Source organism: Balaenoptera borealis (assembly GCF_965194805.1).
Source record: "Balaenoptera borealis genome assembly, chromosome: 16".
Classification (NCBI taxonomy): Eukaryota; Metazoa; Chordata; class Mammalia; order Artiodactyla; family Balaenopteridae; genus Balaenoptera; species Balaenoptera borealis.
In genome coordinates this window covers 16972485-16996800 of record NC_138872.1, presented here as the reverse complement: position 1 = coordinate 16996800, position 24316 = coordinate 16972485, and the positions used below count along the sequence as shown (strand labels likewise).

The 24316-nt window shown below is 51.9% G+C and overlaps 1 protein-coding gene across 11 annotated transcripts in view; it reads left to right on the top strand.

Moving 5' to 3' along the window:
• The first annotated feature begins 1196 nt into the window (after positions 1 to 1196).
• L3MBTL1 (L3MBTL histone methyl-lysine binding protein 1) overlaps positions 1197 to 24316 on the top strand; it is a 43131-nt gene continuing 20011 nt past the window's right edge. For 8 of the 11 annotated variants that reach the window (XM_082361713.1, XM_082361712.1, XM_082361709.1 and 5 more), the window contains exons 1-18: positions 1197 to 1247; positions 7363 to 7508; positions 7680 to 7906; positions 8239 to 8380; positions 8702 to 8855; positions 8987 to 9119; positions 9790 to 9874; positions 14976 to 15064; positions 15558 to 15662; positions 16505 to 16640; positions 16980 to 17071; positions 18325 to 18476; positions 20869 to 20945; positions 21509 to 21594; positions 21778 to 21888; positions 22366 to 22480; positions 23274 to 23373; positions 23884 to 24221. In XM_082361713.1, coding sequence (XP_082217839.1) covers positions 7373 to 7508; positions 7680 to 7906; positions 8239 to 8380; positions 8702 to 8855; positions 8987 to 9119; positions 9790 to 9874; positions 14976 to 15064; positions 15558 to 15662; positions 16505 to 16640; positions 16980 to 17071; positions 18325 to 18476; positions 20869 to 20945; positions 21509 to 21594; positions 21778 to 21888; positions 22366 to 22480; positions 23274 to 23373; positions 23884 to 24221 — 2278 coding nt within the window. In that variant the 5' untranslated portion in view covers positions 1197 to 1247; positions 7363 to 7372. The remainder of the gene's footprint in view (positions 1248 to 7362; positions 7509 to 7679; positions 7907 to 8238; positions 8381 to 8701; positions 8856 to 8986; positions 9120 to 9789; positions 9875 to 14975; positions 15065 to 15557; positions 15663 to 16504; positions 16641 to 16979; positions 17072 to 18324; positions 18477 to 20868; positions 20946 to 21508; positions 21595 to 21777; positions 21889 to 22365; positions 22481 to 23273; positions 23374 to 23883; positions 24222 to 24316) is intronic. The other 3 variants (XM_082361715.1, XM_082361711.1, XM_082361710.1) reach the window with 2 other exon arrangements.

The following is a 24316-nucleotide window of genomic DNA, read 5'->3' as shown; positions in this document are numbered from 1 at the left end:
ACAACAATTAGGGGAATTTGCCTACAATTAATTAGGAACTGTTTTCTCATCTGCACTGGAAATCAGGAGCCTGGAGGTCTGACCTGTGGCCATGACCTTGGGCCAGATGGACCTCAATATCCTTTTCTGTAAAATAAGAGGTTAGATTAAATCACTAATGTGGGTGTGGGGCACAACTCAACTGTACCAAGAGTTGCCCTGTTTTCATCTGCATGCAGTACATCATTAGTCAGTCAACAAACGTTTATTGAGCACCCACTCAAGTGTCCAGCTCTGTGCTAGGTGCTGGGGATACACAAACTAGTGTGTTTCCTTCCCTCTCGGAGCTTGCAGTCTCTTAACCTCTCCAATAACACAAATCTATGTGAAGTTACAGCTGCCGAACGTGTAGAGGCATTTTGCGCTACAAGAACCAGTATCAGGGAGATTTGACTAGTTAGATCAACCAAGGAAATCCAAGCACAGACCGGCAATGATTTGCGCAAGGCAACACCACCACGGGAACCCATTATTCAAAACAAAGCAAAACACACAAACAAAAAACCCCCAAACAAAAACCCTATGCCATGAAGTAGGTTATAGTCTTTACAAACGGAGAAATGGAGGACCAGGAGGATAAAGTGATATGCCCCAGGTCACAGCAGCAGCCAATGGCAATGTGGTCATCCAAACGCAGGCGCGGCTGATGCTGCCCTTTAGGCCATCAGGGCCAGGATCGGAACCCGCACCTCGCGGGGGGCTCCTTTCTTCTGGTCGCACGGCCCTTCGCCCGCCCTGAGACGGTTTTCTGACGTTCCTTGGCTCTCCTTCCTCAGGTGAGGAGCAGACGTCGTGGGAAGGCGTTGGATAGCGCAGCGACCCGGCCGGGGTGCGTAAGGGGTGCATGCAGCCTGGTCTTTTGTCACTGACCACTCAGCTCAGGGGCCCACCAGGCTCTCTCTTCCGGCGCCGTGGTCCCCGCGCCCCGCTGCGCGCTGCTAGCTGTGAGGCAGGGGGTGGGGGACAGGGAGAATCTCGACCCGCCCCGCCCGCGCAGCAATGCGACCCCGGGGCTAGGGGACATTAGGCCCACGCAGTCGGGGCCTGGCAGGAGGACCCCCGGCCGGCGTCCCCCAAACGGGCTCCGCGCGCGGTCCGCGCTCCGCGTCCTGCGGGGAGGCGGGCCCGCCCCCCTGTGCGCGCAGGCGCGCGCCGCGCGGGGCTCGGACAGCAGCTCGGCGCTGGGCGGCCGCACGCGGGCCTTGCAGGTAGGGACCCCGGCTGCGGCGCGCCGCGCCGCCCGGCCCCGCCCGGCAAAGCGAGTGCTCGGGTCTGCGGCCGCGGGGCGTTGCTCCTCCAGAGCGCCTCCGGCGGGGTGCACGGGCCCAGGAGGAGGTTCGGGGAGCCTGAGTGCAAGGGGGTCTGGGCGGGTGCGGGGCTCGAGGGCAAGGCAGGCGCGTCCGCCGTGCTGCTGCTGGCGGCGATCGGGAGGGTGGGGAGGGAGGCGGCTTGGTTTTTAGAGAAATGCAGTCAATTAAGAGTTGTTCATTAATAGAAGAGAGGGTGTAGAGGGCGGGGCTTTGGTTTTCTTGAAATGGGTCATTTGGCAAACTTTCTCTTTCCTACCGTTCATTTCCAATTGTTATAACGGAAAATTGAATTATTATTATTATTTTGCCATAAAGGGAAAGAATAAAAAGAATTCCGCCATTTTGGCGTTTTAAAAAGTAACCGTTCTTCGGGGCCGACTGGTCAGTGACTGCCCCGCCCGCCGCCGTCTACACTAGTCCCCGGAGGCGGGTACCCTGGAGCCCGCATCCATCCCTCCCGCGTTCTGGCCGCAGCTGCAGCGGGGGGCGGGGCCGAGGCCCCAAGTTTGCGGCGCTCAGTCTCGCTGGGGCTCAGAGTGTGTGTTGGGGTTATCTGTCTGGGGCGGTAGCTCGCCACCCCCAACACCTAGAGCGAGGGCATTTATTGAGGGTCCGTTGTATGTGAGGCCTTGACGGGCAAGGGGTGGGGGAAGCCTTGGCAGGCAGTCCAAGAGAAAATAAACACGGACACATTCACTCAATAAATATTTATTGAGCATCTGCTATGTGCTAGACACTAATCTGGGTTGGGAATCCAACGGTTGTTTTAGGTCGGGTTCCCTGGAAACAGACTCTGAGAGGGAGGTTTGAGTGTAGGTTTATCGGGGTGCCCTTGGGAATATCACCTGTAGGGGAGTGAAGACAGCAGGTTGGCTGGGCGGAGGAAGAAGTTGAACTGCTGATGTAGTCTTAACAGAGCCTCCGCCTGTCCCAAGGGAAGTTCTGGAGGGAAGATGGCCCTGCAGAGATGTCCCAAATTGAGGCAAGGAGGCGGGGCCTTCATACCCCGTATCAACTAGTGGGCGGATGGCTGCTTCCCGGAGAGGGCACTTGCTTCGCCTGGCTGAGGGCAGTTCAGAGAGGAGCTGACAGCTGAGGGCTGCCAGTGACAACCTTCGCAGTAGCCCGGGCCTCCCACTCTATCCCCTCCTCTTCCAGGCTCTGAGAGACACAGAAGGAGGAAATAGTATTCTAGCCCCTAAGGCAAGAATGGCTAAGCCATTTATGGATTTCAGAAATATGTGTTTCTTCTTCTGTTATTGATCACTCTTTACTCCCATCTCTCTTTCATTCATTCACTGACTATTTGTGGGTGCAGGCTCTGGATCAGGCCCTTTGGTGCTTTGTTCTGTCCCAGGAGAAGACACAAGTTAATGCATAGTTAGATTGTGGTGTAGTGGAGAACAGTAGAGGGAGCGATGAACTTTGTTTTGGGGGGTGGATTCTGGGCCTTTCACAGAAGAGGTATCAAGCTGGATTTTGAAGGATGATCAGGAATTTTCCAGACATATGGGATCTGGTAAGGTACCAAGCAGAAGGATCAGCACGTGCAGAGGCCACAGAAGTGGGGTTCTGAAGGTGTGACCAAGCTGCAGCGGGGGAGTGGATGGATTCCTGGCATCTGGCTCAGGCCTGGGAGCCATGTCAGACTGGTTGTGTTGCTGTGTGGGCCTAGAGGGACAAAGCTTATGAAAATTCTGTGTGAGCTGCGAATTTGGGGGCTGGTAGTGGTAGAGGAGAAGTGAATTCAAATCACAGAGAAGGTAGTTCCAGGTCTCAGAAAAGTTAATGGTCCAGCTGGGGAAAAACACACACACAGTTGGTGCTGCTAGCCAGGAGCCCACAGCCGCATGCGATGGGTCCCAAACATCACAGGTGCCCTGGATCCTTTCCCCTCCTGCACTGTCAGGGACGTCTTCTAGAATTATTCTTTTTCCCCTGCTCTGTCAGTTTCTTCCTTTATAGGCTCATTTTCATCAACTACAAACATGCTGTAGCATCTTCTATTTAAAAAACAAAAAAACAAAACAAACTCCCCCTTCCCTGAGAACTCATCACTCTCCAAATACCATCCCCCACATCCATGTTCTCCTTCCCAACACAACTCGTTGAAAGAATTGTTAGTCCTGTTGTTTCCACTACCTTTTCTCCCATCTCCCTACAAGGACCAATTCTTACTGTCAGTTTCCCCACTAGAATGCAGACTCCATGATAGAGGTTTTTGTCTGTTTTGTTCATTACAAATCTGCATTGCTTAGAACAGTGCCTGGCACATAGTAGATGCTCAATAAATATTGAACTAATCTCTCTAGAACCCACTCTGATCAAGTTTTTGTGTCCACAGCTCCTCTGAAATGGCACTTGTCAAGATTTCTGGTGATGTCTTTATTGCTAAAATGGTCAACACTCAGCTCTCATCTGACTTGATCTGTCAGTGGCATTGAACACCACTGAGCAGTCCCACTTTCTAGAAAACTTTCTTCCAGAAATCCCTCCAGGAGCCCAGATGCTTCTGGTTGCCCTTTGATCTCATTGCAAGCTCCTTCTCAGTCTCTTTGGCTAGATCTTCTTCCTCTTCCCAACCTATAAATTTTGGTGAGCTCCAAGGCTCCCACCTTTTTCTTTATACTTGGTTCTATAATTTTTCCCTCCTGTCTGTACAGGATGGTTTTTAAATTATAACTCCAGCCTTAACTTTATCCCTTATTTCTAGAATGTAGGCTTCATGAGAGCACTTTCTCTTGTTTGAGACTATTCGCAGGGCACAGAAGGATGCTGATACCTAGTTGGCCCTCCAATGTCTGCTGAAAAAAGGGCAGAAACCTGAACAGAAGGGCAGCTCTCTCAACCACCCTCCCTTCATAGACCTGAAATATATGATAGGCTTTCAGACGGAATGGAATTCTTTCAGGAGTAACCATATTCACTCCTAATGACTGCCAATGTTTTGCATAAAATGGTTAACTCTATTTAAAAGAACTTAAAATGGTACAACTATGTCAGCTGTGCAAAACAAAATAATTGGATTTGAAATTCAGGGAATGCTATTGTATTTTAACATTTTTTTTAAGGGGGGAAGGGGGAGAACAAACCTTGGTTTGACTGTTGCCTTAATTAATCAGGTTATATGTCTAAGCCTTTGCCTACCTGAATATACACTCTCTATATACTATATAGGATGTACTCTGTATTTTAGGGAGGAAAAGCTGGAAGATAAATCAGTGCTCAAGAACAGCAGGAGGGAGGAATGAAGGGTGGGAAAGATAGCAACCATTGCAAGCTGATTTTGCCAGCAAGCAGCTTATTTGTTACTGGAGCTACCAAGCTCCTCAAAATTTCTGTTAAAAGGGAGTGAATTGGTATTTATTGAAGGCCTGCCGGTATCAAGACTTTACATATTTTTTCCATTTAATCTTCATCAGAGCCCTTCAAGATAGATACCATTACCCCCTTCATTTTACACATGAGGAAACTGAGGCTCAGGGAAGGTAAGCTACTTACTCAGAATCACAGGTATTAAGGGGGAGCTGAGATTCAAACTGACTTGTCTGTCTTAAGCCTACATCTATGTTCTTTCCTTTAAGCTGTATGCCAGAAGCCATTGTCAAGCCCTGCTAACACCTTAAAGCAACCAAGTATCACTTACTCATACACTCCTTTTTTTTTTTGGCTGCACCGCCAACTTGTGGGATCTTTGTTCCCCGACCAGGGAGTGAACACGGCCCCCAGCAGAAGAAGCGTGGAGTCCTAACCACTGGACCGCCAGGGAATTCCCTATACTGCTTTTTTTTCTTTAATATATTTATTTATTTATTTATTTTTGGCTGCGTTGGGTCTTCGTTGCTGCACGCGGGCTTTCTCTAGTTGTGGTGAGCGGAAGCTACTCTTCGTTGCGGTGGCTTCTCTTGTTGCGGAGCACGGGCTCTACGCGTGCGGGCTTCAGTAGTTGTGGCACACGGGCTCTAGAGCACAGGCTCAGTAGTTGTGGCGCATGGGCTTAGTTGCTCCGTGGCATGTGGCATCTTCCTGGACCAGGGCTTGAACCCGTGTCCCCTGCACTGGCAGGCGGATTCTTAACCACTGCGCCACCAGGGAAGCCCCCCATACTGCTTTTTATTAACAAGTTCAAATTACTGAAATCCAACACAGTACATACTGTGTGCCAGGGACTATTCTAAGTGCTAGGGATATAGCAATGGACAAGACAGATAAAGTCTCTGCCCTTGTGGAACTTACATTTATATGGGGACAACTGATCAAACACAAATAAATAAATGAAGATCATTATTGATTATATATATATAGTGATGGACATAAAGGAAATCAGCACAGTTATGAGATAAGCGGTAGTGAGATAGGGTGATGGGTGTGGTGCTTTCAACTGAGTGATCAGGAAAGACCTCTTCTGGGGACGTGACCGTTGAGCCGACGCCTGCTGAAGGGGAAGGAGGCGGCCAAACATAGAGCTTGGGGAAGAGCATTCCAGGTGGAAGGAACAGCAAGGGCAAAGGCTCTGAGGTGCGAACGTTTGTCAAGCAATAGAAGGAAACCAGAATCTATCAAGGGTAGAGAACAAGGTGAAGGGTGGTGGAGGATGAGGTCAGAGAGGAAGGCAGAGGTTGGATTCTATACCGTAAAGCACTTCGATTTTATTCTAAGGGCAGCCAAGAGACCTTGGGGAATTTTGGATAGGGAAATTATGTGATTTGGTTTACATTGTTAAAGATTGCTCTTAGTGGAGACTAGACTGTAGCAGGGGCTGGAGAGGAAGCAGGGAGATGAATTAGGAGGCAATTTCAGAAGTCCAAGGAGAGCTGATGGTGGTTGGGACTAGCATGGTGGCGATGGAGATGGGGAGAAGTGGTCAGACTCTGAGATGTGTTTTAGAGGTGGAGGTGACAGGCTAATTAGAATATGTAGGGATTTCCCTGGTGGTCCAGCGGTTAAGACTTCTCGCTTCCACTGCAGGGGGCGCGGGTTCGATCCCTGGTTGGGGAACTAAGATCCCACGTGCTGCGCAGCCAAAAAAAAAAAAGAAAATTTATAAAGTTGTTCTGTGCTAAACAGTAGCTATGGCCAGCCCCGGTAGCTACTTAAATTTAAGTACAGTTAAACGAAATTTAAAATTCAGTTCCTCAGACACATTAGCCACATATCAAGTGCTGAGTAGCCTCACGTGGCTAGTGGCTACTGTGTTGGACAGTATAGGTATAGGACATTTCCATCATCACAGAAAATTCTACTGGACAGTGCTGGGAGGGCATCTAGGACAGTGGCCAACACATTTTAGGAGTTAAGTAAATGATAGGTATTAAGCACATTTGTTATGTCACTAGGTCTTCTTTCCTATAAACTTACCTGTTCAACTAACTCTTTATTAAATGTCTCTACTGCCCTGGCTTTATTAAAGCAAAATCATGCACTGCCTGCGTTCTCATACACTACCTCTTTGCTCTTCAGATGCATACATTTCTTCAACAGATGTTTGAGTGCCTACTCTGTGCTTGGGATTGAAGGGAGTGGTGGACAGGGGGCATAAAAGAACACGATCAGGAAAGATCATCTCCCAGGAAAACGAACGTGTATGAGTGAAGGAGAATCTGGTACTTGAAGGCTCTGAATCCCCAGAGGGAGAAGGGAGTGATTCTATTGGGGATGGAGGTGGGGGTTGAGAAAGAGGGGAGTTTGGACTTGGCCAGGGCTGTGCCATGAGACAGCTGGCCAGACAGAACCTTGGCCTGAAACACACTGCCTGAGATTCCCTAGAGTGGGCACATCAGTTTACAAAGCACCCTCATACATGCCCATCTTACAGAGACTGGGGGAGGTGCAGGGCCTGGCCAGAGCCCTCACCTGAGTGACCTGGATAGAGCCCAGGAGCCAAACTTGATGCTGGGCTCCTAAAACACCCTACTCCCCTCAGCACTGAGGCTTTTCTCTGTGGGTGGGCAGCCCCTCCTCAAGGAGGCCTCCTACCTCCCTGATCGCCTTGGGGGCTGTGTTCCGTTTGTAGGCCTACCAGGATGGAGGGGCATGCTGAAATAGAGATGCTGGGGACACTGAAGGGGCCCTCCACAGGGGAGGTCAGCGTGCACCTGGTGGCCAGAGACAGCCCAGGTTCCGGCTCTCACCTGCCCGCTGCTGCCTTTATCATTCCAGGTGGGCATAGCCAGGGGTCTGGGGAAGAGAAGCAGCCACATACCTGCCCAAGCAGGTGTGGGTCCTGGGGAGGAGATGATACTTTTCACCTGCCTGCACACATGCATGGCAGGATTGGGGCAGGGCCACCAGGCTCATCTGTGTCGTGTCTGTCCGTGTATCTGTTCGCAGCCAGCTCGGCCACCCTTGGTCTGCCCAGCAGTGCCCTGGATGTGTCCTGCTTTCCGCGGGAGCAGATCCATGTGGGCACCCCGGAGCGAGTGGCTGGCAGCGTACCTGTCACCGCCACCGTTCTGCCACAGTTAAGCGCTGGGCCGGCGGCCAGCCCCAGCACCAGCACAGTGCGGCTCCTGGAGTGGACCGAGGCCGCGGCCCCGCCTTCTAGGAGTGGCCTGCGGGTCAGTATCTGTGGGGATTGCGGGGGTCCAGAGAGCCGCAGCTGCGGGGCGGGGCCTGCGGGCCTGGAGGCGGGGCCTGAGGCGGAAGGTGGGGAAGCTGGCCAAGAGGGAGGATTCTGGGGGTGGGGCTTGGAGTGAGGGACTCTGGGGGCGTGGCTTGGAGTGCAGACCTCCCCAAACGAGACATTTGCGGGGCCCTAGGGGCGTGGCTTATGGTGAATGGGTTCCGGGGGCGTGGCTTGCAGTGAGGCGGCTGGAGAGGGACCATGCTGACTAGGGGTGGGTCAAGGGCCAGTACAGGAGTCGTGGTCCTCTGACCCTCCGCACTCCAGTTCCAGATAAGCGAATACGCACCGCCGAACATGGTAGGAGCGGAGCAGCCCCCAAGCCCCGAGCTGCGGCGGGAAGGCGTGGCCGAGTACGAAGATGGCGAGGCCCTGGCGGGAGGTGGCGATGCGGGCCCCCAACAGCCGGGTAGGAGCCCCAGGCCCGAAGCTGGGCCCCTGCGGGAGTAGGGGGAGCCCTGAACTCCCTGAGGAGCCAAGGCCAGGGGCGTGGCCCGAGGGGGCGTGGCCCGGGTGCCTGCAGGTGTGCCCGCGCCCACGGGTCGGTCTTGGGGCGGAGAAGGCTGTGGGCCGGTGGGGCGGGGTGGAAGGGAAAGCAGGCGGGGCTGTCCGGTAGGGGAGCCCAAGGTGGGGGGACCAAAGGGGAGGCCAAGCGTGGGCTCCGAGGTGGGCGGAGCCTGAGTGTGGAAGTGATGGGTGGGAAGCCTGAGACCCTTTTGGCCCCCTGCAGAAGACCTCCCCCAGGACCCTCCAGAAGATAACCCTCAGGACCCGCCAGAGGATGATGATGGCACCTGCCAATGCCAGGCGTGTGGGCCTCAGCAAGGCGCTGGTCCAGATCCTGGTGCCTCCAATGATGGCTGCCCCCAGCTGTTCCAGGAGCGGTAAGGGGGAGGGAATTCACCTCTTCTTCTCTGCCTTCGGGCCTCAAAGCCCCACGCCTGTTCAGGGCTTAGGAGAGGGTGTGGATGGTGCAGGGTGGGTAGTTCTTTCCCTCAGGCTGCCCCTTCCTCAGGTCAGTCATAGTGGAGAACTCTTCAGGCCAGAACAACTGCACCAGCGCTTCTGAGCTCCTCAAACCCATGAAGAAAAGGAAGCACAGGGAATATCAGAGCCTATCTGAGGAGGAGTCAGAGCCGGAGGCCATGGTAGGAAGAGGGCATGGGGAGGGTAGGGGGAGGCTAGAGGCTATACCTCAATTCCACTATCCCCTCCATTAATCCAGATCATGGGGCTGGGCTAGAGAAGACACATAATGACTCACTCATCATATTTTGGGGTCCCATCCTGAGTCAGATCCTGTACTTGGTTGGAGGGAAATAAACCACTCTCCTGTTTTTCTAGAGCTCCCATCTCAGTCTAGTGGCAGGGCTAAGTCACATTGACATGAATCAGTAACCAAGTAGATGTGCAGGCAGATGGAAAGCTTCATCACTGGAGCCCCATCTCTGAGCCAGAGGCCAGGGAGCACAGGGCTCTAGTTGCAGAGAAGCTGGAAGAGACAGAGCATGAAAGTTCCACTGGGCAGGCAAAATTGGCACAGGGCAAGTATTTGTGTCCTCAGTTTCCCCACCTGGGAATGAGGAGAATTGCAGTCAGGCTGTGTAACTAGGGGGGGTGTGCTAATGTGAGTCTGTGCCCATGTGGTAAGGGACTGTCTGCCAGAGCTGTGTTCCTGCTGGTAGCCTAGAAGAATATCCATCTGTTTGGGGAAGAACACCATGTGGCCAGAGAGCTAGGCAGGGGCCAGGAATAGAGGCTGAGGCTTCACGCCAATCCATGAGGACAGGAAGCTGGGATCTGGCTTGCCTTCCACAGGAGAAGCAAGAAGAAGGAAAGGATCCAGAGGGACAACCCACCACTAGCACCCCAGAAAGTGAGGAGTGGAACAGCAGCCAGCCTGGTATGATGGCCTGTGTATATATTATATTCATGTGTGTATACACCTTTGGAAGTGTGAGGCTGGGAGTGTGGGTTACCATTGTGATGGTGTGTTGTACATATACAGATGACCATATGTTAGCATGTGTGTGACAGAGAGAATGAGAGAGAGAGAGAGAGAGAGACAGTGTTTTTGGTTTGTGCATCAGTATATGTGTGTTCTTGGGGGTTATATCATGTGTTTGTTTATCCTCTTTTATCCAGTTGTGAGTAGGCCTCACAATATCCAAAGACTTGAGCAGCCTTTAATGGCACCATGTGGTATTACTTCCCTTTGGTGGTGTGAGCAAGTCCGTACTGGTCATTGGTCTGACCTTGCTATTTGGGCCCCCATTCTGACCCTTCAGTTCTAAGAAAAATGGAACAAAGGTCATTCATAGTTAGCTCTGGCCCTCAGGTCTTCTCCATTACCATCTCCACATTGCCATGTGACAACAGCCAACTGGAGCCAAGTAACATTTGTCACACTTATAATCACCTAGATACTGGGTAGCAATGTCTGTCTTCCTCCCTCAAAACCGAATCTCTTCTACTAAGCATTTGTATCCCTGGTCCTTAGTCCAGAGGCTGGTGTGGAGTACACTCTCAATAAATGTTTGTTCAGTGGATGAATGGAGGAGTTGTATGTTGGTGCTTCCTCTTGGGCCATGGCTCAGTTGCATGAGTCACTGTCTTTCCTGTCCCAGAGAGAACCAGAGAGCGAGGTCAGTTCTAGGGCATCATTCTGCCTTGATGGATCCAGTGCCGTACAGAGGAGCGCAATCTGTGTTCAGGGCTCTGAACTCTATAGTGCCTATTCCGTATTTTGCCCATCATAGCCAAACCAGATTTTCACCGCTCTCTCTCTCTCACCCGAGGCTGTCACACCAGAAGCCAAAGTCTTAGCTGTCATTGGTTTATGGCATCTCAAGTCTTAAATAGAGGAAGGAGTTAGTGTCTAACTACTGTTGGCTCAACTGCTCTATCTTTCTTAAGGAAATACATTCTTTTTTTGTTTCTTGGGGCCGCACCGCTTGGCTTGTGGGATCTTAGTTGCCCAACCAGGGATCGAAGCTGGGCCATCGGCAGTGAGAGCACGGAGTCCTAACCACTGGGTCTCCAGGGAATTCCCTCCCCAGAAATACATTCTTAAACCAGCATTTTTTTTTTTTTAAGTTTTGGTTTTTTTGTTTTGTTTTGTTTTTTTTAATTTTATTTATTTATGGCTGTGTTGGGTCTTTGTTTCTGTGCGAGGGCTTTCTCTAGTTGCGGCGAGTGGGGGCCACTCTTCATCGCGGTGCGCAGGCCTCTCACTATCGCGGCCTCTCTTGTTGCGGAGCACAGGCTCCAGACGCGCAGGCTCAGCAATTGTGGCTCACGGGCCTAGTCGCGCCGCGGCATGTGGGATCTTCCCAGACCAGGGCTCAAACCCGTGTCCCCCCGCATTGGCAGGCAGATTCTCAACCACTGCGCCACCAGGGAAGCCCTAAACCAGCATTCTTTTAGCTGGGTCCTGTTGACCAGTCTAAAGTTATCTTTTGATTCATACATTTCACCATCTCAACTGTGAACATTAGTGTGGCATTGGTTTCTGGATATTTTCTCCCTTCTGCCTTTTTTCAAGGGAAGAAACTTTATCAGTAGACAGAAGTTTGCATATATGGCTAAAATCTTTTTCCACTCATTTTTGGGATCTTTTGGGAGAAGAATCTGGGGGTAGGGGTGGAGGTGGCACGGCTGCTTGCATGTCCTGTGTGTGTGGATAATCTGTATTTTATCTACATTCTATTTGGCAGTTTGATGGCTACCCTATTGGATTCATGTTCTAAAGACCTGACGTATCTAGTCCTGATGTAATGTTCCAATAGTTTAAGAGTTAGAACCATGTAACTCATGTACACACACTCAGCCTTCTCTCCCATATATTTCCTTCACCTTTTCAGTTGTTTTGTGTGAAGCATCATTTTCTTTTTTTAAATTTATTTATTTATTTTTGGGCTGCGTTGGGTCTTTGTTGCTGCCTGCAGGCTTTCTCTAGTTGCGGCGAGCAGGGGCTACTCTTTGTTGCGGTGCGTGGGCTTCTCATTGCTGTGTCTTCTCTTGTTGTGGAGCACGGGCTCTAGGTGCCTGGGCTTCAGTAGTTGTGGCACATGGGCTCAGTAGTTGTGGCTCACAGGCTCTAGAGCACAGGCTCAGTAGTTGCGGTGCACGGACTTAGTTACTCCATGGTATGTGGGATCTTCCCGGACCAGGGCTTGAACCCATGTCCCCTGCTTTGGCAGGCAGATTCTTAACCACTGCACCACCAGGGAAGTTCCTCTCCTTGTGGTTTTGATTTGCATTTCCCTGATGGCTAATGATGTTGAACATCTTTTCGTATGCTTGTTGGCCATTTATATATTCTCTTTGGAGAAATATTTATTCAGATCCTTGCCGTTTTCAAATTGGCTATAAGAAACACATTTCCTATCAAAATACAAGGAGTGCCATGCAGAGTTGGGGAACAAGTTGAGAATATTAAGTGTGTGATTCAGTACAAGACATTGATCAGTATGCCTCTTGCAGCAGTGCCCTCTTAAATTTACATGCAAAATTCTGTGAATTGCTCATTTTCCTGGGGAGGTGGTCCATGGCTTTCATTAGATTTTGAAAAGAGTCCATTTATAGTCCGTAGAAACTGAGGGCTGGATAAACAGTAGAGCACAGCATTATGGAGCCCAGCCTCTTGAGTTTGGTCCAGGCATAGATCCCTTATACTTTTGGAACACAAGTAACGGGCTCTTCATTAAGCATTCTGTCTTAAAATGAACTGATTAAGAATTGGCAAACCATGCTCTATAAGAAGTAGATAAATACAGAGATGTATCTGTAGCAATTTGAAATGAAAAGACCCAGCCAGTGGTGGCATCCTGATGACTGCTTGTCATCGGTTGTTCTTGAACCATGGTGTTCTGTTCTTCTCTTTACATTTTTTTGTCTTTCCTGTTGACCTTCCAGTGGAAGGTCTGGCTAGAACCATTAATTTGGGAATTATCTCTACTGAAAAAACTGAAGCCATGCTGAAGAAGCTTCCAGAGAGAAGATGGGAGGGAAGTACTATATTGATTTCTAGGGATCCACCATTAATGAGCAGGGTTAGGGTGGGAGAAAGAAAAACTGGTAATGGAAGTAGAAGAGGTGGAATATACAGCCAAGAAAGTAGAGCAAGAAGGAAATGCTGAGATGGAACAGGTGGCTGGTAGCACATGGAGATCAAGAGAGTTGAGTAATAAGACAAGATCATTGGATTGTGGCCCTGGTGACTCAAGAGAGCAATTTCATTAATGTGTAGAAGTAGGCTTAAGACTGGGTGATTAAGAAGGGAATTCGTTAAAAGAATGTTAAAGTTCTTCATAATATCCCTTTTATCTTTTTGAAGTCTGCAGGATATGTAGTGATATCCCTTTTAAAATTTCTCCTATTATTATGTGTGCCTTCTCTCTTTGTTTCTTTTTTTCCCCCAGCTTTATTGAGATATAATTGTCATGCAACATTGTGTAAGTTTAAGGTGTACAACATGTTGATTTGATATATTCATAGGGTCCCCAACCCCCGGGCCGTGGATCGGTACTGGTCCGGTCTTCGGCCTGCTAGGAACTGGGCTGCAGAGCAGGAGGTGAATGGCAGGCAAGCGAGTGAAGCTTCATCTGCCGCTCCCCTTACCCCCGACCCCATCACTCGCATTACCACCTGAACCATTGCCCCCGCCCCCTCCATGGAAAAACTCTTCCACGAAACCTGGTCCCTGGTGCCAAAAAGGTTGGGGACCGCTATTCTAAGGGGCGACCCAGGTTTCACTCAGGACAAAGGGGAGTTGGCAGAGCAGTGCTCTAGGTTGCTGTGTCGGTGGAGGTCTCAGAGTTTCCTGGCTTAGTTGATCTGTTGGTGAAGAAAATACCTGCTTTGGCCCATCTGGGTTAGATGGTTGGGATCTCAAGCTTCAGTGGAGTGACTGGTGAACTTAGGCAGCTCCTAGGAGCCATGTAGGTTCCAATTAAGGAAAAAGCTTCTTCCTGAGTGACAAACCTCTCCACAGCAGAATGACCCAGAGCAATAGCCAAGCGAGCCAGAGCTAGGCAGAGCGAGAATCCAGATCAGACAGACTTAGTGGAGACCTAGGAAGGATCCAGTATTTCATAAGGATCTTTTACTCACAGCGTCTCACTTACTCTTCCTGATGACCCTCTCTGGTAGACAAAGTGATCTGCATTTGACAGATGACAAAATTGAGACACGGAAGTTTCTAGAAGAAGCTGGAACTATTCACCCGAGCGATATGAATTGATTGTGGCAGATTTTTTCAGGCTGACGTTGGGAGCTTACCTTACATGTTGCCAGCTTTTCCCGTCTTTAAAGGATGTTTCGCCTCTGTGTTGGAGGCCAGGACTCCATCTCAGGCTAAATTGAAGGTCCCACAGGGGGATGCAGCTCCCCCCTCCCCAGGACCTGGAGACTCCGAGGGCTGTAGGCTCTGACCAAAGTATGTGTGTGTGAGCGTGTGTTTGTGTGCACTCTGTGTGTATGTCTGGGGTGTGTGTGTGGAATCAGTCTCTACTCTGTGGGCACGCCAAGCACACGTACATACATTTTGTCTCTATGTGACTCTGTCAGTGCTCAGAGGAAGAAGAATCGGGAAAAGGGGGTTTCTTCTTTCTGTGTGGTCTCTTCTGTTTCTTCCTCATTGCATGTTTTCCTCCCATCTTTCTTTTTCCTCTTCTTTCCCGGTGAGCTTAGGTGGTGCTGTGATTAAGTCCTCTGGCTCAGGATTTGTCACACAGCTTTGTCCCTCTGTGGTTGAGACTCTGTAACCTCTGTTAGTCACTCCCTAATCCGAAGTGCTTTTGCTGACAGTAGGCCGGGGGGTGGGGCGGGACGGACAGAATTCGGTACAGCCCGCTGTGTGCGGCACCTCATGGCTGAGTGGGACCAGAGGGCAGCACGCGATCACAGACACAAGTGTGTTTTGGAGGTTAAGGTAGAGTGGGGTTGGAAGATAGTATTTGAGGAGCAGCCCAGGGGTCAGCCTGTCTGTCTCCTGCCCACAGCCTCAGGGGAGAAGAAGGAAGGCTGGTCGTGGGAATCCTACCTTGAGGAGCAGGAGGCCATCACTGCCCCCGTCAGCCTCTTCCAGGACGTGAGTCACATACTTTCCTTCTAGTAAGAGCTTGTCTTCCCAGCCCAGGGACTCACCACCAAACTCAGGCCTTCTGGTGTTTTCTGCGTCTGACATCCCTCAAAGGACTTGCAGAACGGAAGGTGGAAAGACTCGTTAGGGGCCCCGAGTAGAAAAGGGCTCACCGAAAGGGGCTTCCTCGGTGGGAAGAAATAGGGGAGTGGGACCCAGGCTCACCCATCACTGGGCCTGCAGACTTTTGAATTCTGGTGCTTTCTAATCAATTCTGATCTTTCCATGACTTGGGTAAGAGAGAGCCCTGACATCCATTTTTCGAGGGACCTAGGAGCTAGTCTGTCCTGCTTTGGATCCCTGCACTAAAGATCCCCAAATAAGTTACCCCTTTGGTAGTACTGGGCAGGTGGAGCCCAAAGGCAGTTCCTTTGCCCCAAGCCCACTCAGCAAGGGTAAGGCTGGAGGGAAGCTGAGCCCTCTCCCATCTGTGCGTTGACAGTACCAGGCGGTCACCCATAACAAGAATGGCTTCAAACCGGGCATGAAGTTGGAAGGCATTGACCCTCAGCACCCAAGCATGTACTTCATTCTCACCGTGGCTGAGGTGAGCTGAGGCTGGCACCCCCATCCTGGTGACGCCTCTCAGGATGGCTTGAAGGAGCCAGCCAGGAGCACGGAGGGCCCGGACTCAGATGAGGGGGGCACTGCACTGCCCTCAGAAAGGGGAGGGGAACGCGCAGAAAGCTAAAAAACGGACAAAAAGCAGGCGAAGGGTCGGGGTGGTGCGGGGATGGTGGCACGAGTCCAGCAAGGTCCTTGTCTTCTTAGGAGCTCACAGTTGTGTGGGAATCAGCCAGATAAACAGCAACAGCCGCAAGGGTGATGACAGATGTGACCAGGGGGGCACTGAGGGGACAGGAGCGGCTTCAGAGAGGAAGGGCCTCCGTTGCTGAGTCTCGAGAGATGAGTTGTGAATGAATAGGATGTTCCGGGCACAAGAGGCAAAGCAAACGGAAGCTCTGGGGCGTGGAATGCCACGTTCAAGGGCGCCATGCTCAAGGAGCCGCCATCAGCTTGCTGAGGTCTGAGCAGTGAGAGAAGGTAGCAGAAGGAAAGGTCCCCGGGGGCCCTGAGCAGGCCTGAGCCTTGGTCACTGCCCTTGGGAGTCTATCCAGGGTTCAAAGGGGCCAGAGAGTGCCTTAGAATCTACCTGTCTTGTGCCCAGAGCTCAGGGCTCATGAGTATGTGAACCATCCTCATTGCAGGATGGGAGGGTGTGGGGCAAAGTGCAAGATGCAGGGAAACCTGGGGGTGAGGAGGGGTGGAGTGGGGAGCCTGCTAGCACCAGAGCCCCTGGGACGCCAGGCCGGGCCAGGAGAGGTGAGGGAAGGGGAGTGCGGCAACTGCTGGCATCGGCGTCCCTGTGCTTCCCCCTCATGGGGCCAGGTGTGTGGCTACCGCCTACGTCTGCACTTCGATGGGTATTCCGAGTGCCACGACTTCTGGATCAATGCCAGTTCCCCTGACATTCATCCCGCTGGCTGGTTCGAGAAGACGGGGCACAAGCTGCAGCCCCCCAAAGGTAAGGCCTAGCTGGGTTGGTGCCAGTGAGGCAGTGAGCCTCCCAGACCTGCCCCCACCCCTTGCTGGTGGTACCTCCTTCCCTGTTCCCAGTGCACAGTCAGCCTCTCTGCATCTCATCCTGCTATGCCTCGGCCCCAGGGCTTCTGCTTTGCCCTTGCCCTTTGAGCGGACGCCCACCTAGGTTGTGTCCTGCTTCGTCAGGGGTTCCCTGGGCAGGTTCTCGAGGCCTGTGGGGTCCTCAGGCCTGCCTGATTCTGCTGCTTCAGTGTGGGGTGCGCACGCCATGGCCCAGCCTCTGTCTGCACGGTGCTCTGTTCTTCCCCCCCGAGGGGCCTAGGTTACAAGGAGGAGGAGTTCAGCTGGAGCCATTACCTGCGCAGCACAAGAACCCAGGCTGCCCCCAAGCACCTGTTTTTGAGCCAGAGCCACGTGAGTGCCCCTGAGCGAGCAGACATGTGCCTCCCAGGATAGAGTCACTGCAGCCGGCCAGGCTCTCTGACTCAGCAGACAAGCACTCATCTACTGGTGCCCCCAGCTGGGCTCTGGTCCTCACCAGATGGGAGGGGCCCACTGGGCAGGGCCAGAGGAGGAAGCCGATTACGGGGTTCCCCCAGTTCCCTCCCTCCTCCCTACCGCTGAAATCCTCTCCTCCGCACATCCCCCTCCGAGCCTGGGCACTGAGGTGTCATTCTTCTTTTTGGCTTGGGTTTCTCTGCAGTTCTTGGTGTCAGGTCCAAGCCTCTATTCTGGGAGTGGCTTTTTCCTTCCTTTTGACCAACATTGAGGCTTTCCCATTTGGTTCCAACACTCACCCCTTGTCTTTCTCTCTGTTCAAGGCAGCCGGCAACTTTATCCCGCAGCTAAAATATCTCCTAATCCCAAGCAAAAGGTTTGAGAGATATATAGGGAACTCCCAGTACAACTGTTACCATATGGAAAGTCCAGGGTCCCTGTGGGCCAGGGGCTGTGCCATGCTGTCCAGGAATGGGCAGGTACCCCCAGCCCCAGTCCAGCCCCAGAGATCATACTTACAGGTTCCCATGTGACCGGTGGGCTTCTACCAGCTATTGTGACGGAGGATGCAGATTTTTAAATCAAACTGTTTAAGTCCTGTCCCCACCGTTGACCAGCTTTGTGGTCCTGGGCAAGTCACTTAATTTATAAAATGGGGGTGATAATACCCATCTCCCTAGGGCTGTGGTAAAGATTGAGGGAGGTGATGGCTTTTGGAGTTTATGCCCGACACGTGGCAGGTGCCTCCCTGCCCTCCCTCCCCGCTCCCTGCCTCACCTGTCAGCTCCTCTTTCTCCGCCACCCCGCTGTGGACCCACCTGCCTCAGCCCAGGCTGGGCCAGGCTTGTCTGGGGAGGGGAGGCTTGTGCTCAGCCTGGCAGACTCTTTGGGTGAGGGTGTAGCCTCGTGTTAGTCACTCATCTTCTGCCACAGTGAGGCTTCCTCTGAGAGTCCCTTGGAGGCCAGAAATTCCTGAGTGGCTCAGGGCTGGGGTTTATGATTCTGCCCCGGAGGCACCCTCTTTCTCAGCCTCTTTCTCCCGCCCTCCTCCCTGCCCACCCGCCAGGCACGACCCCCAGGGAACCTACTCCTCTTCCTTTGCCGGTGGGTCCTGGGCCAGCACAAGCCAGCCTGGGCCTGGCCGTGGCAGCCCCTCTTCTTGCCCCCAGAGTCCCCCACCCCTGGGCTTCCAGGTGGGCATGAAGCTGGAGGCCGTGGACCGCATGAACCCATCCCTCATCTGCGTGGCCAGTGTGACCGACGTGGTGGACAGCCGCTTCCTGGTGCACTTTGACAACTGGGATGACACTTATGACTACTGGTAGTGGGAGGACCCAGACTTGGCCCTGGGGGGTGGGGACGGGGGTGGGGAGGGGATGGCGGGGGCGGGAGGCTTCACGTAGACCCAGCCCAGCCCTGACGTATTGCTCGGGGGACAATTGACTGCCCTGTGGATTTGATCTACATCATTTATTAATTATGATGGCAATTAAATATTTCATCTAAAAGTACCAAGGTTAAGACGAGCAAACCCCTGTGACCCATGATTGTCCCTGAGATATTAAGGTGCTGTTAGAGTTTTTAGTTACTGTTGGAATTTTGTGACTGTCTCACCTCATCTGTCTCACTCTCACTCAGAAGTAACATGAGGGTGTGCCCTGTCGCCGTGATCTCATAGGACAGCAGATTTAGGACCTTGAAGTTTCATCTGGGACAGTGAATAATTCTTTTTGTTTTTAATTTAATTTTATTTATTTTTTTATACAGCAGGTTCTTATTAGTTATCCATTTTATACATATCAGTGTATACATGTCAATCCCAATCTCCCAATTCATCCCACCACCGCCCCCACCCTGCCACTTCCCCCCTTGGTGTCCATACGTTTGTTCTCTACATCTGTGTCTCTATTTCTGCCCTGCAAACTGGTTCATCTGTACCATTTTTCTAGGTTCCACATATATGCGTTAATATATGATATATGTTTTTCTCTTTCTGACTTACTTCACTCTGTATGACAGTCTCTAGATCCATCCACGTCTCTACAAATGACCCAATTTTGTTCCTTTTTATGGCTGAGTAATATTCCATTGTATATATGTGCCACATCACTTCGTCTGTCAATGGGCATTTAGGTGGCTTCCATGATCTGGCTATTGTAAATAGTGCTGCAATGAACACTGGAGTGCATGTGTCTTTTTTTTTTTTTTTTTTTTTAATTAATTAATTTATTTATTTTTGGCTGTGTTGGGTCTTTGTTGCTGTGTGCGGGCTTTCTTTAGTTGCAGCAAGCGGGGGCTACTCTTCATTGCGGTGGCTTCTCTTGTTGCAGAGCACAGGCTCTAGGCACGTGGGCTTCAGTAGTTGTGGCACGTGGGCTCAGTAGTTGTGGCTCACGGGCTCTAGAGCGCAGGCTCAGTAGTTGTGGCGCACGGGCTTAGTTGCTCCACGGCATGTGGGATCTTCCCGGACCAGGGCTCGAACCTGTGTCTCCTGCATTGGCAGGCGGATTCTTAACCACTGTGCCACCAGGGAAGTCCCGCATGTGTCTTTTTGAATTATGGTTTTCTCTGGGTATATGCCCAGTAGTGGGATTGCTGGGTCATATGGTAATTCTATTTTTAGTTTTTTAAGGAACCTCCATACTGTTCTCCATAGTGGCTGTATCAATTTACATTCCCACCAACAGTGCAAGAGGGTTCCCTTTTCTCCACACCCTCTCCAGCATTCGTTGTTTGTAGATTTTCTGATGATGCCCATTCTAACTGGTGTGAGGTGATACCTCATTGTAGTTTTGATTTGCATTTCTCTAATAATTAGTGATGCTGAGCAGCTTTTCACGTGCTTCTTGACAACCTGTCTTCTTTGGAGAAATGTCTGTTTAGGTCTTCTGCCCATTTTTGGATTGGGTTGTTTGTTTTTTTAATATTGAGCTTCATGAGCTGTTTGTATATTTTGGAGATTAATCCTTTGTCCATTGATTCGTTTGCAAATATTTTCTCCCATTCTGAGGGTTGTCTTTTTGTCTTGTTTGTAGTTTCCTTTGCTTTGCAAAAGTTTTTAAGTTTCATTAGGTCCCATTTGTTTATTTTTGTTCTTATTTTCATTACTCTAGGAGGTGGATCAAAAAAGATCTTGCTGTGATTTATGTCATGGAGTGTTCTTCCTATGTTTTCCTCTAAGAGTTTTATAGTGTCTGGTCTTACATTTAGGTCTCTAATCCATTTTGAGTTTATTTTTGTGTATGGTGTTAGGGAGTATTCTAATTTCATTCTTTTACATGTAGCTGTCCAGTTTTCCCAGCACCACTTACTGAAGAGACTGTCTTTTCTCCATTGTATATCTTTGCCTCCTTTGTCATAGATTAGTTGACCATAGGTGCGTGGGTTTATCTCTGGGCTTTCTATCCTGTTCCATCGACCTGTATTTCTGTTTTTGTGCCAGTACCATACTGTCTTGATTACTGTAGCTTTGTAGTATAGTCTGAAGTCAGGGAGTCTGATTCCTCCAGCTCTCTTTTTTTCCCTCAAGACTGCTTTGGCTATTCGGGGTCTTTTGTGTCTCCATACGAATTTTAAGATTTTTTGTTCTAGTTCCGTAAAAAATGCCATTGGTAATTTGATAGGGATTGCATTGAATCTGTAGATTGCTTTGGGTAGTAGAGTCATTTTCACAAGATTGATTCTTGGGACAGTGAATAATTCTTGCGTTTCAGGTGTGATCCCAGCAGCCCCTACATCCACCCGGTGGGCTGGTGCCAGAAGCAAGGAAAGCCCCTCACCCCTCCACAAGGTGACCCTGCAGCCTGAGCCAACCCCCCTCTCCCTGGTCCCTTACCAGTATCTCATTAGCTGGGTCTTTAGGGGGCAGGGTGAGGGGACAAATGTGGCCTGGAGCCTTAGATTCTTTGCCTGGGAGTTGAGAACCCTCTGATCTTAGCAGAGGCCTGTCAAACCCTGACTCTGTTACGGTTGAAGGGAAGAAAGTTAGATGACCCCCCACCTCAGCAAGGGAGCAGGAGTCCAGAGCAAAGAAAGTGTATCCTTCCCTGTCGGGGTGTTACGCTGGCCCACATGCAGTAGGGGTTCAGATGGGACCGGGGCTGGAGCAACAGAGCCGAGGAGGGGGCTAGGGGCCAGGGTTCCCAGAAAGCCCTGTGAACTGTGAGGTGGTGTGCTTGCTTCTGCCTGGCACCCCTCTGCCTCAGGAGCCCCCTGCAAGGAGCAGGCTGTGGTGATGCTGGGGGACTTCTCTCCATGGGCCTTTGTCCTTTCCATGCCCCTGGTCCTGCTTGGAGGGGAGAGCTCCCTCAGTACACCTGGGTGCCTAGACATTGCGCCCATCCTCTCCTCCAGACTACCCAGACCCTGACAGCTTCTGTTGGGAGAAATATCTGGAAGAAACTGGGGCCTCTGCTGTGCCCGCCTGGGCCTTCAAGGTGGTGAGTCATCTCTCCCGACCCCGAGCTGAGCTCGGGAAGGCGAGGAGCCCTCGGCCAGCCAGGATGGGGCCCTTGCCTCCCCCTTTGGCTGTGGTTTCCCCAGGCACAGCACCTGGGCTCCCCTCTTGGGGATTCAGCTCTGCTGAGCTGGGCCTTGGCCTGAAGGCCGCTGTCCCCCTGCAGCGACCCCCGCACGGCTTCCTGGTCAACATGAAACTGGAGGCCGTGGACCGCAGGAACCCAGCCCTAATTCGTGTGGCCAGCGTGGAGGATGTGGAGGACCATCGGATAAAGGTGGCTCTGGGCCCCTCGGGCTGGGAGAGTGGACAGGCCAGTTGGGCAGGACTTCTGTAGGCTGAGTTGAGGTCAAGGGCATGGCATGAGCCAGACTTGAGGGAGGCTGTGCGTTGCAGGGAAGAGAGCTCTAAACTTGAGGCCGAAGATCTTGGGTCTCAGTCTGGCCTCATCTGTGACTTACTTTTGTGAGTCTGGATAAGTCACGTCCCCTCTCTGAGCCTATAAAATGGGCCTAATAATCCTTGTCCTATCCAAGGACTGATGGGAGATGCCAGTAACTTAAAGGGTGAAACCCTTGGGAAGTGTGGGGGCCAAGACAGATTACTGTGGGGTTGGCCCCTTGGTTCTTCCAATCCAGGATCTTGCTTCTGACAGGCCCCAGGGATGGGGAGAACCTCCTGGAGCCTGGAGGACCTCCCGGCTGAGCTGGGCTCCACGAGGAACACCTGACCTCCAAGGGCCTTTCCTCCCCAGCTCCACTTTGATGGCTGGAGTCACGCCTATGACTTCTGGATCGATGCCGACCACCCTGACCTCCACCCCGCGGGCTGGTGCTCCAAGACAGGGCATCCCCTGCAACCTCCTCTCCGTGTGTACCCCTAGGGCACTCTGACCCTCTCCTCCTGATGTCCGGCCCTGCCCCCGAGCTCTGGCACCCCTCCGCCTTCTATAGCATGCCCACAGTGAGCTCTGGGGTCCCTCATCCTCCCCACCCCGGGGGTCTCTGCTACACACAGCAGTGCTTCTGGCCTCCCCAGTTTCGCTGGGTTTGGGGCTGGAGGTGTGAAGGGCCAAGCTCACTTGGGAGCATATGCTTAGGAGGTAGTTGTACCCCTGGGGAGTTCTCTCAGCGAGTAGCAGAGCCACACAGAGCATGCGCTGTGTTTGCTAAGGCAATGTGGCTCCCTAAATCAAATCCTGGTCCCCTCAGCAGGCAGGGGTTAGAGGTCACCCACATCTGTTTCACGTGTGGTGTTGATTCTTCTTGATTGTTCTCTGCACAGGGGCAGAGCCTAAAAAACGTCACCAAAGTCTTGGGGGTAAAACTGAGAAACAAGAATAACATGAAAATCTGCCTGACGTGGCTTCCGGGGGCAGCTGTGCCCACACCGGCTCTGAGTTGATCTCCCCAAGGGTTCTCCTCCTTTCAGAGAGTATGGCCTGCAGGTTTCCACAAAGTATATGAGAGCCAAGCCCTCATTCCCCCAAGAGGGGCTGACATCCATATCCATCCAGGAAGCGGTGTCCCAGCCTGGTTCAGGGCCCCTTGTACCTGGGGAACTGGTTCCTAGTGCTGACCTCCCTGCCCTGCATGACTCCTCTCCCAGCCCCTCGCCCACCCCCAGGGCCCTGTGCTGACCCTTTTCTTCCTGCCCCTCCAGGACCCAGAGAGCCCAGCTCTGCCTCCCCTGGGGGCTGTCCCCCTCTCAGCTGTCGAAGCCTGCCACAGACCAGGACCTCCAAGTACAGCTTTCACCACCGGTGAGTGAAGGGCTCCTGCTAAGAGACCCTCGGGCACTGTTGCTCAGAGAGGGTCTGTTTTTTTTGTTTGTTTGTTTGTTTGTTTAATTTATTTATTTTATTTATTTATTTTTGGCTGTGTTGGGTCTTCGTTTCTGTGCAAGGGCTTTCTCTAGTTGCGGCGAGCAGAGGCTACTCTTCATCGCAGTGCGCGGGCTTCTCATTGTCGTGGCCTCTCTTGTTGTGGAGCACAGGCTCTACACGCACAGGCTCAGTAGTTGTGGCTCACGGGCTTAGTTGCTCCGCAGCATGTGAGATCTTCCCAGACCAGGGCTCGAACCCGTGTCCTCTGCATTGGCAGGCAGATTCTTAACCACTGCGCCACCAGGGAAGCCCGAGAGGGTCTGTTTTATACCCACTAGGGGTGGCCGACCAGGGTCCACCCAGCCGCTCTCCTAATGGGGCCAGGGTTGGGAAGAGCTAAGTGGGAACAATCAGATTCAGCCCATCTTAAGCCTTCTTCTTCTCCAGAAAGTGCCCCACTCCTGGTTGTGATGGCTCTGGCCACGTCACAGGCAAGTTCACAGCCCACCACTGCCTCTCGGGCTGCCCACTGGCCGAGAGGAACCAGAGCCGGCTGAAGGCAGAGCTGTCCGACACGGAGGCCTTGGCCCGTAAGAGGAACCTCTCGGGCTTCTCCCTAAGGAAGAAGCCTCGCCATCACAGCCGGTGCGGAGGGCAAGGGTGCAGGGCCTCGAGTCCTCCTGGGCCAGGCCAGGCCCTGATTCCCTGCCACGGACCTGGTCCCTCTCTCTCCAGGATCGGACGCCCTCCAAAGTATCAGAAGATCCCACAGGAAGATTTCCCAAGTGAGTCCTGGGTCATTTATTCCTGTGTCCTCCACCACGTTCACAATGAGTACTTAGTAATTGGTGGGAGGAGTCACCAGGGGTGCCCAGAGCCG